Raw genomic sequence first — 11,079 nt, forward strand, 5'->3', positions numbered from 1 at the left:
GAATAGTTTACTGAGCTTTCTTTGTCGTTCTTCACAATGTGTTTTCAATCTGCTTTCTAATGTGGTATTTATGCGTATTTAAGCATTAGACTGCTTTTCCATGATCATGTCAAATGTGTGTTTTGTGGATGATGTAAAATGTGTTTGGGCCTTGTTGAGGTATGCTTTCTGCTTGTCACAGCTTTTTTTTGTTAGTGTGTGTTTATGGTTAGCCGAGGACAAATGCCTTTATAGCCACATCAGACAGACAAACATTGATCATAATCTTTCAGTTGAAAAGTACAATACTGACATTCCTTCATCAATGCATTTATATTCCAATATATAAGTCAGCGTTTCAAATGATGGTAGATTGTGGAGGCTTGCTGTCTTTCCATGTCTGCCTTTCTTGCTTGCTCTCTCATGCACATACGCCACTCCTCTCTATCATAGAGGAAGAGGTCTTTCTCTTTAACCTTTGTGTGTGTGGCTAATTGTGCTAAGTGGAGTAGCTTAATAGAGTGGAAAATAGTCCTCATAATTTTCCCAGAGAGCGAGCAATGACCTTCTCTAAAGCTAACGGCCATCTCCATTCTCTCTACATCGCTGGTTTTATGATATGAAATGTCAAACCATTGGGTTACTCAGAATAATTAAATCAAATAAATTATTGCACCTAGGCAGAACCATCTTGTAGCCTAACCCAATTATAATGCACTGTAAAGCTAATTATTAACCATGATTACAATTAGTCTAATTTGAATAAATGTAGTCATTAGCGGGTTCATCCAAGTCAGTGAGTCTGAACTGTGGGAGATGATGGTCTCTCTCTCGATCCCTCCCACTCATAGAGAGAGGTGCATGGAGAAAGAGAATGATGCACATCCACACCCTTTTATCTTCATCCCATTTTTCACAAAGTGACCTTCACAAAATGGACTACACCCTTCACCTTTCTTGGGTACTTGAGGCATATTGCGTGCTGCTGCCAGGATTCATATTTGCTGTTCATGCCTGTGCCATGTAACACAAAATCCACCTACCAGCACCACTGAATGCACTGTCGCTGTTTGTTTTAAACATTGCATTTGTTTGTCTTTTGTTGTGTGAAACCGATTATATTTGTTGTGACCCCAGATAAATTATAGACCAATCTAACAAAACCCAATCCACTTCAAAAAAGATAATTTAAAACTGAACATATTTATATAAATCAAAGACTGTCAGGCCGAAGACATATATTTATTATTTTGGAGTATAAGTACTATGATTTTAAATGCATTTGAAAAGTGTTACAGTGCCTTCTGATACTGCAGTAAGAGAGCCTGGACAACAGTTCATTTCCAAATAGTCTCCTGAGTTTATACAGAATAGTTAACAATAAGAGTGTTCCATAAACATCTGGCTCACAGGCCAGCGATGCCAACAAACAAAACAACAGAATTATAAGACCCCAAAACTGCTGTGCTGGAATGGAACTGTGCCGAGGAAACACAAAACCCTCATTTAACAACAGTTGTAGCGTACAGCCAAAAAGTAAATGCTAAATGCCATACTGATAGTTCATAAATATTGTCCTTTGGTCGCCATTCAGTTCAGTCGCTCACCGGGAGGTACCATGACATACATGTGTCCAGAGCTGCTGTGTTTACAGCTGTTTTTCCTGGAAGAGGATCTGAGCGTACACAGTGTCTGGGCTGGAGTCGGTGGGGTCAGAGCTGGAGGAGGCTGGGAGCTCTGGCCTTGGTCTGACCAGCTCCAGTTCTGCATATGTCAGACTATCCTCATGTGATACTCGAGGCTGGAGGAGGAAGAGAAAGAGTGAGAGAATCTTGAAGGAGTTTGCCCCAGAGATAAGACAAAATATGAATAAATATCTTATATCAAAATGTATTTAGTGGGCATTTCAGGAAATGTGTAAAGGGAGTGTATGCATCCTGTCTGCATTTAATATTGTTTAGCAAACTTTTATTCCACTCTCAATGGAAAAACATCCCCTTAGTGCTTTCAGCTGCAGAAGGTATGTGTTTACAGGACATCACGGAACATCCAGTTTACTTGAAAAACATTTGGTACAAAAGGAGTCCTATCCAACAACCTCAGATCCTCCTGGTTGCACTAATCCAATCAATATGTTCGGGCAAAGAACAGTTTTGTTTCACCACACAATCACAAGAACGCCATCACTAGAAATACTGATGATCCTTAGTTTGAGTAGTTATATATTTGTTTGACATTTTTATTGGAGATATAAAACCAACGAAGCACTCTAAATAAATAATTGTGTTTGAGAAGCAATAAAGCTAAATAGAATTATAAAGCTCATAACTGAATGAAGAGACGGCAATAAACTCCTGTAGACAATTGTGCGGTCGTGAGACATATTCCCTCTTGCATGTGTCTCAATAACAACTCTGCGCATGAGAAAACATATTTTCAAAATGTTAATAAATACATTTTAACTGTTACTAAGTGCATCTGTTTTATAAATGATTTTATGGGTGAAGTGGACATGTTGGTGTTTGTATCATGGGTGAGAACAAGGAGACTTACAGCGGAGGAACTCCTGAGCTGAGTCTTTAACCTTCTGGGCTTCTGAGGTCTCTTTGCAGCAACAGGCACTGAAAAAAAGGATACCTTTATTGACTCAAAAAAACAGCCAAGAGCACTGTTTGGCTAAAAAAAAAAAATCATTCGCAACCACTTTTATATCAAACCTAGTCAAGCTGTAGTTTATAACAGAAATAGGAGCTTTGTCCTGTCATTTTCAGGATCAGTGTTGACTCTACATCAGATATCAATATAGTCAGCTGGATTTTACCCAAATACAGTATAAAGTTTCAGACTCCAGTCTCTAACGAACGAAGGTGTTTTTGTCAGAGAAATTTGATTGTACTGGATATATAATTTTCTGCTTTTGTACTTGCTGGATGCTTTCATTTATTCTTGTTGTCTTAACCCAATAATTGTTTTTTTAGGGCTGGAGCCTCTCACAGCCCCGCTGTGACTCTCATGTCTCTAGTGTGTTTGGATATGAGAGGAAACTCAAGCTTTCAAAATGTCTCCTTTCTGTGGGGTGAAACTATTAATTACTGAGCCACTGGGCACTCCTTGACCAAAAGTGTGTGAAATACATCTTGGTGATTCAAATCAATATAAAGTTCCCTATGTAGGATGTATCCTAATGCAGTGATCAAAGTCCTGATTATCTTCATTTTTCTCTCTAATTTTTGTGAAATGCTGGACACTTTTCCCTCTCCAGGCCAATAAACCATAATATTTAACATTCTGAAAGGGAAAAATTCTCTTTAAACTGCCATGGGGTCACAATTAGCATTTGCTTTAATTTAAAAGGTCTCAAAGCTAAAAAATTTGGGCAACCACTTAAGAATTAAATTTCCCACAGAGGATACATTCTGCCCTTAAAATGTCACCTTTGGCTGGTATGTGTGGTGGTGGCACCTCGGGGAGTTTAGGTGCTGTTACTGCTCTTCTCTCAGGTTTCTGTCTTGTGTTTTTCCTTTGGGCTCTTGGGGAAGAAGTGGAGGAACTGCTGGAGCTGGTCACTGTCTCTCCTGAGCTGCATGGAGTAGATTAGTTTTTTAAAGTTTTAATTACATCAATAATTATTTAGATTAATCTGTCAATTATTTTTGCTTTTTTTTTTTTTAAACCAGCAATACAAACCAAATATATTAAATTGAAAATGTTTGAGAAGTTATTTATTGAATGACCAAGTAATCAATTCATTTTGACAGCATTAATTTTAATAAACAACTGCACCTGCTTTCTGGACACTTCACTAGAAGGTAACTGGCTGTGGAGAAAGTAGCAGAAAAAAAATCATGTTGATTCAATAGCAAAGTTGTCCAGTTATTGTTTTGAAAAGAAAAACTGAAATATAACGTTATTTATGTGAAGTTACTGTCTCAAAACAAATGATGGTTTCACCTTTGAGCCTGAGTCTTCTGTGTAAGTATTGGCAGGTGAGAACCAGAGTGAACAGGAAGATGGACAGCAGGCCCAGTGAGCAAATCAGCACAGCACACAAATACACATCTAAAAAACAAAAAGACGTAACTCCCTAAAAAGGCATCATAACAGTGGCATTATCGGTCAAAGTAAGAGTTGTATGTGTCGAAGTAAAACAGAAAAAAAGACTAGAGATGAAACAGTACCTGCATATAAACGCCACAGTCCTTCACTGCTACTGCTCTCGAGAATGAAGTGCACTGGAGGAAAATGTTAAAAAAAAAAAGTAAGTAAAAATAGTACATTGAGGGTAGAAAACTGTACCCAGACTAAGTATCTTTTTAAAATTGCTGTTGTCTGAGGGCTCTGACCCAACACAGCAGACGGCCTCAGTGGTTTCCATAAATATCAAAACTGCATATGAAGGGAGATTCTGCTGCGGCATCAGCCAAACACACACACACACACACACACACACACACACACACACACACACACACACACACACACACACACACACACACACACACACACACACACACACACACACACACACACACACACACACACACACACGCACACACACGCACACACAGAGGCCTGGTTGTACTGCTGTTCTTGGACAGTGTTTGGGGGTTCCCCCTTGCTCTGCATCTCCACTTCCTTTTGTCGGTCATTTCACAAACGTTTAATGTTGCTATGGTCTGTGTGTGCTTGAAAGTGTGAAAAGAGAACGAATAAGGAAGTTGTTGTCAGCATGTGGCAATGAATGATGGGTTGTATATAGGTCAGGGGTATTTAGCAAGAGGTTGAGGAGAGAGTGAGCAGAGGCTATGTACATAAATTACTTAGTGTCCCTGTAATGGGTTTTTAATATGTCTTTTAAACACAGGTTGATAAACATATTAATAAGAAATGATAAGATATTAACTCTAATTGACTTCTAGCCTGTTTCCAGACCGCTGAACTGCCTGCAGAATTGTCAAATGTGGTCTCGGCCGTTGAATCTGAATATCACGTTAATTAATGTCAGAGAGCAACACAATGGCTTTTGTGTGAGCAAAAATGAAAAACTGGATCAGATGTTTGATCAGTTTTACAGCCAGAAAAGGCAGGAGAAGATGGATAACGCAACACAAGGCATGTGTTTTTCAAGATACTGCTGTGTTCGATTGGATCCTTATACCCCTATTTTTTTCTAAAATATGTATCCAGTCTAAGAAACAAGATAAAAAAAAATAAAAAAGCTAATTTGATTGTAGAATATAACAAGGAAGGAGGCTTTGTCACAATGCAATGTCATACAAGGGCCCTGCAATATGCTGTTTTTCTTATATTAAATGTACTTCTTCTTTCTTTTAGTCTTGATAATTCAATTTTACTATAATTTTGGAGGGCCAATCTATGCTGTTTTATGAGACTGCATTAGGTTGTATGGCGTTCCTATTATATTGTCCACAGTTAATCACAAAATGAAAAGTAATAAAAGACTTGTAAATTGTAGTCTAACTTATCTGACGAGGTGACGGGCTACATTTAACTGGCATCTCTTGACAATTTGAGCAGTTAACAGTTTATATATAACCAACCACATATCTGACCTTTCACACTGTGGGTAACCACATGCTTAACCTCACATCGAATCACTGCACCACCTCGAGGGTTAACAGGTCGGCTGTGAGGGAGCTATTAAAGTACACATTCTCTACAGATGTGTCTACACAAGCTCAAGTTTATACTTCACACGTTTTCATGGTAAGTCGAAAACTATCAGGTACAGATTTAGGCTAATCTGCTTTCCCCCATCAGTGCAGCTGTGATGACACGACGCAGAAACATTAACCAACCACTGAAACCGGCAAGGTTAGAAACCTGAAGTCAGAGAGCAGAGTTCAATAAGATTTATTCTAAAATGTATTCGTACAGATAGTCTGCTAATTTTCCAGTTTAGAAAAGCACAAATCACTTAACCATTAGGTCTGAAGGTCTGAAGTTGTGGTTGAGAGATGTGGGAGAGGAGAAACGTCTCTAATACAATTGTATCAGCGGGGTGTGGTCTTTGCTCTGAGATCTGCAGACTGAAATTTAGGGACCGAGAGGACATTTACAAGTTAGTTTTCTCTTTGTTTACCCTACAATATCAGCTCGTGTGTCTGGTTCTGTGGTCAATGGATGTCGGAGATGCCTGAGGTTGTGTGGCTTCCTAAGTGGGATTTTTTTACCCTGAATATAGGGCAGGGCGTTGTCAGATGGTTCTCTCTGATTTAAACCACTACGCTTTTCTGGCATAAAACTAGTCAAAGGTAAACTGTGCAACAGTGTCAGGTGAAGCCACACTTATAGCACGATATAGCAGCATCTTTAATATCTATAGAACCCCTTTATCCTGTGCATCCCACAGTGACAGATGGCCTTCGATCAATCCAGTTAAATCAGATGAAGGATCGTGCAGTGTAAATATTTATTACTGCATGTGATTAGAATTAGTTTTTAACCCGATTTGTTCAAGTTGTTTATTACATATTGGCATGGAATAAATAAGTTCCACTGCAACCGAATTCTCCAGTAAATTTTCTCCTGAGGCTTGCATTAAAGTAAACCCGTAATGCTGACGTCATGTATTTCAGAGTTTTTTGAACAGAGCCAGCTCAGCAACACTCTACCTTTTTCTAACTTTACTCCTCACACTCACACACAGAGAGTGATATTGTTGAGAGTGGTTTGGCTGTGTGAGCTCATTGTTTTGAAATGGAAATGCCAGAGGATTGGGGTCACACTCAGACACACGTACAGCGCAGCGCAGCTAGAGTCAGAAAATACATGCAACACATTTCTATTTGGCCTTGTCCTTTTAATAAAAGACTGTTGCTCCCCCTTAATTCGGTTATTTCCATTGCCAGATAGCATGGACAGCATGTCTCAGCTGAGTGTGTGTGGCTGTAAGGGAATTCCTCGGAAAGGAATATTCCATGGAAAACATTGTCAGATTAATAAAACCAGAAGTCCCCTTTTGGTGTGATTCTCTTTTGTCAGTGTCAAGGGTTGCTGTTTAAAAAATTGAAATGTAAAATACTTTCTCCATTTATTGTCAAAGGCCAAATGGTGTACAACACAATGCACACTTTTCTCTGTTTTGCTAAGTGGTCATGGGAGATGGATTTGTTTTTCTTTACTCTGCCTGGAAAAAAGCAAAGATTAAATTGATGTTGAAAATTTCCCTTGCAATTTTTTGAACAAAAGGCTAAAAATGGAATGCAATCTGACCCCCTTATTCTTCTGTGTTTCACTGTATTCCCCTTTGGTTTCCCTCCTTCAGGAGATACCACCCAAATAGAGTTAGGTTTAACATCTTGCTCAAGAACATCCAGACAGAAAGGAGGCTTGCTGAGAAAGGGTCTCAAAACCCCCCAAAAAGGACTCAAACCCCATTATCAGCCAAAAAGGGGCCCTTTCAATAGACAATGTGACAATGGGTGTAGAGTGTGTTAAAGGTCACATCTAATTACCTGTCAGCTGTGTGGTGCTGGTACCATTGGATGATGCTCTCCATGTATTTCTGTGTTTGCGAATCTCTTGAACCCTGCAGGTGTAGAAACCCTGGTCCATCCCTGCTGTCACATTGAGTATCCGCAACCGGTACATCTCTCCCTCCATTTCCTCATACAGACGAAACTTTAGCTGGGGGAAACGACGGGTGTAGTTCCCATACAGCTTCATTTTCTTTATGCCCATCTTCACAATCAGAAACTGAGAGGGCTCGAGTGCAGGAGGAGAGGGGGATGGAGGCGAGGGAGGGGGCACGAGAGTGGGAGCAGCAAGAGGAGAAAAGAACCAGCGTAGGATAAGGACGCTGCCGCTCCTCTTCCTCTGAGATACCAGGCAGGAGAGTGTCACGTTGTCTTTCTCTGTTACCATGACAACAGGCCCAGGGGTCACTGTCACATTCAGGCCATGACATACCTCTGTTGACAAAAGACACAGCTGGTATATACAGTCGTTTTTTTTGTTTTATATATATATATATTTTTATAATTATTAAAAATTGTATATTTATTCATAAAAAAAAATTGTTTTAGCATACCCCATACTTTATTTAATGAGTGTTCCTTTTTTGATATGTGTGCTTGTTGTATTGTGTATGGTTAATATTTTTTGAATGCTAAGTTCTGTTTTATGACCAAACCAAACCATAAAACATAGGCTTTCCAAACATAAGAAAACTCAGAATACTGTGATCTGGTAGCTTGTGTGACCCCTCCCTGCTAGTTAAATTAGTAATTATCTAGAGTTGCTAATGAGCCTCACATGGGAAAAAGTCTGAGTACATTTTTGCAAGATGTTTGATTTCCTGCCAATTAAACATAATTGTAGTATTTAGACAGAGTATGTTTGGATGCACACCCACAGTGGCTGCTTGGATTTATGGTTTTTATAGCTCTCACTATCACTGGTTTTACTTATGTCATTCCATCACTGGATGGGAATTCAGTCTCTACAGCTAGAAAGTGTAAGAGAACTGGGAGTCAGAAAACTAAAAACCCACTTTGTGTGCCCCTATTTCAGGTACTTTTATTCTACCGCCAGCTGGGTCAGATCTGTCTGGAAGAAGTCTGGTATGTGAAAGCAGATGACAAAGAGAATCTACAGGTGGTTTTTAGTAGGGTACAGCACGAAAAAAGGCAAAGAGAAACACAACAAGATAACAGGGACCATCTGGGCTGCCTTGCTGCCTTTTGTTTGTTTTGTTGCTGTGTTAGTTGGGGAATCTCCCTCAGGGTCTGTCTACACTATTTAATGTGACGACAAAAGCAGCAAAAGGGACTCAAACGGAACACAAAATGTAACATAATCAAAAGATTATGAGGCTGGAATGTGAGTTGTACGTTCACTTTATGGCCATTTATAGAATGAAAATTATACTGAGCTTCTCACTGATCACAGGGAACAAACTTGCTTAAGTCCACAACTGGTTTGATTTAAACAAAGCCATAGTTGCCCAGTTTGCAAAAGAACCTTCTGTTATGTCAAGTTTTGCCAAAAATGTAATGATAATTATTGCATTTAAAACTGTTGGTTGTTGCAGGGACACTGACTATCAGGATGTGTTTTCTTACATTTGACATTATTTTCATGCAACAAAGCAAACTGAAAACATATGGTTTAACAGTGGTGCATGTTAGATGATGGATCAAGTTACCACTTTAGACACATTCCCTTACTTTCATTCTTGCCTGCTCGCTCGCTTTCTTACTGGTTATTGCTGTAAACAAGGTAAACTTACCTGTGACCAGAGCCTTAGTCAGGACAAGGACCACTATAGAGAAGTACATTTTCCACAGTCAGCGAATCCATAAACCCAGACAACTGCACAGCACTTACACAAGCAGCTACATTCAAAACAGAGCCTGACTGGACAACCCACCAGAGCCTGTACCCACTATTAAGTCTTCTCCTCTTTCTCCTCTTTTCTGTGTAATATGAAACAGTAAATGCTCTGTTCCCAGTTAGAAACTCCCACTCACTCTCCCAGCATTCTCTCTCCCTCCCTCTCTCTCTGTCTCTGTGTCTCCTGCAAAACGTAGGAAATGTCATTTCCTGTGTTCCTGTGAAGAGTATTGGACTGCAGCCCAAAACCCCAGAACTCAAAAGCGACGGTCAAGTCTTGTGGTTTGTGTGTCTGCATGCGTCGGTCACATTGTTAGTCATTTTGAAAAATATATACAGTAAAGCGCTGAACATGCATTTCCATCAACAAAGTCTAGGAGGAATCCTCATTTGACATTTCCCATGTTAATGTTCATGTATGTGAGCTTTGTGTTTGTGTCTGCATGCATGTGTCCATGGTTGTATGTGGATATGGAGATGTGTGTGTGTGTGTGTGTGTGTGTGTGTGTGTGTGTGTGTGTGTGTGTGTGTGTGTGTGTGTGTGTGTGTGTGTGTGTGTGTGTGTGTGTGTGTGTGTGTGTGTGTGTGTGTGTGTGTGTGTGCTGGGACCTCTCCCTGTCTGGCTGCTGGACCGAGTGGCATGGGCTTGTCTCTGGCTGTGGTTGTCAGCCTGTCCCAGTGGTATGAAGCCTGCTGCTTTATTGGGCAGGCTAAACTGCTGAGGCAGGGCTTCTGCTGGCGCTTCGAGCTCTGCCAAGGCCAAATGGAATCACACAACAGATTTAACCCTTCAGGTTGTATTGTCTTTATAAGCATATGGATGCTATGGGAAATTAACTGGCTGGGTTGATAAGGTGATTTAATCCTTTTTTGACCCTGACAAAATCTTTTGTTTTGAAAAAATAATAATAATTATTGTATATACAGGTATGCCGTTGTACAAGTTCTATCAGTTGAGTAAAAATGCCAAAATGATAGTTGGAGAAATATTTTGGCTTCTTAACTTCAACTTTTACTTTGGGTTTCCTAGAAGTTTTCCTTGACATAAGTCTTAAGTTCAAGTCTTGCTCCAGTGGAGGAGCCGCTCTCCTCTGCCCTACAGTGGTCAAAGCAGGTTATTGCTTCTCAGGGGATCAACAACATTTTAAAGCTGGGGAGTGTCAGCAGGAATTCTCAGAAGAACAGCCGTGTACATTTAATCTGAGTTGGTGAATCAAGGCAAATCAAAGAAAAGACATTTTCATACAATTATTTCCTTCACTGGATCCCATAGGTATACTAGGCAAAGACACAAATGTCATTAACAAAATGTTATTTTCTCTGTTTGTGTTAACTAACTCTCAAAGGACAAATTATTGTGCTCTCTCAATAACACTTTGTAATTGCCTTATGCACTCTTTTTATGCACTAAAAAGAGTCTGAGTCATTCAGACCCTGGGAACATTTCAAGAAAAAAGGATGGCAGTGGTAATAATATTATATTGTTATTACAGCAATCTGACTAGTAAAATGAAATCAACATGTAGAACCAATCTTTTATATTTCCTTTTTGTTTATTTATAACCTTTACCATGTGATTTTGAAAGACACTCATTGTGGTGAGATATTATTTGACTGAATGAAGTGTGTTTTTATTGCCTGCATTAGTCCTTTTCACTCTACACGGTTTCACAGCACTACAGAAACATTCTCACAAACTTCCAACTTTAAAAATGGACTAATGTATGAAAATAAACCTTAAAA

At 39.5% G+C, this 11,079-nt stretch overlaps 1 protein-coding gene across 1 annotated transcript; it reads right to left on the minus strand.

Annotated features, from left to right (window-relative positions):
- Nucleotides 1-1,203: 1,203 nt before the first annotated feature.
- vstm4a (V-set and transmembrane domain containing 4a) lies at nt 1,204-9,389 on the minus strand. Its single transcript, XM_054600475.1, has 8 exons — nt 9,233-9,389; nt 7,458-7,913; nt 4,158-4,211; nt 3,931-4,038; nt 3,763-3,796; nt 3,414-3,559; nt 2,533-2,600; nt 1,204-1,780 (listed from the first exon to the last, which is right to left on the minus strand). The coding sequence occupies exons 1-8, from the start codon at nt 9,279-9,281 to the stop codon at nt 1,628-1,630; spliced, it is 1,068 nt and encodes a 355-aa protein (XP_054456450.1). The 5' UTR covers nt 9,282-9,389; the 3' UTR covers nt 1,204-1,627.
- Between the last annotated feature and the right edge of the window lie 1,690 nt (nt 9,390-11,079).

Source organism: Anoplopoma fimbria, chromosome 6 (assembly GCF_027596085.1).
Source record: "Anoplopoma fimbria isolate UVic2021 breed Golden Eagle Sablefish chromosome 6, Afim_UVic_2022, whole genome shotgun sequence".
In the NCBI taxonomy this organism is placed as follows: domain Eukaryota; kingdom Metazoa; phylum Chordata; class Actinopteri; order Perciformes; family Anoplopomatidae; genus Anoplopoma; species Anoplopoma fimbria.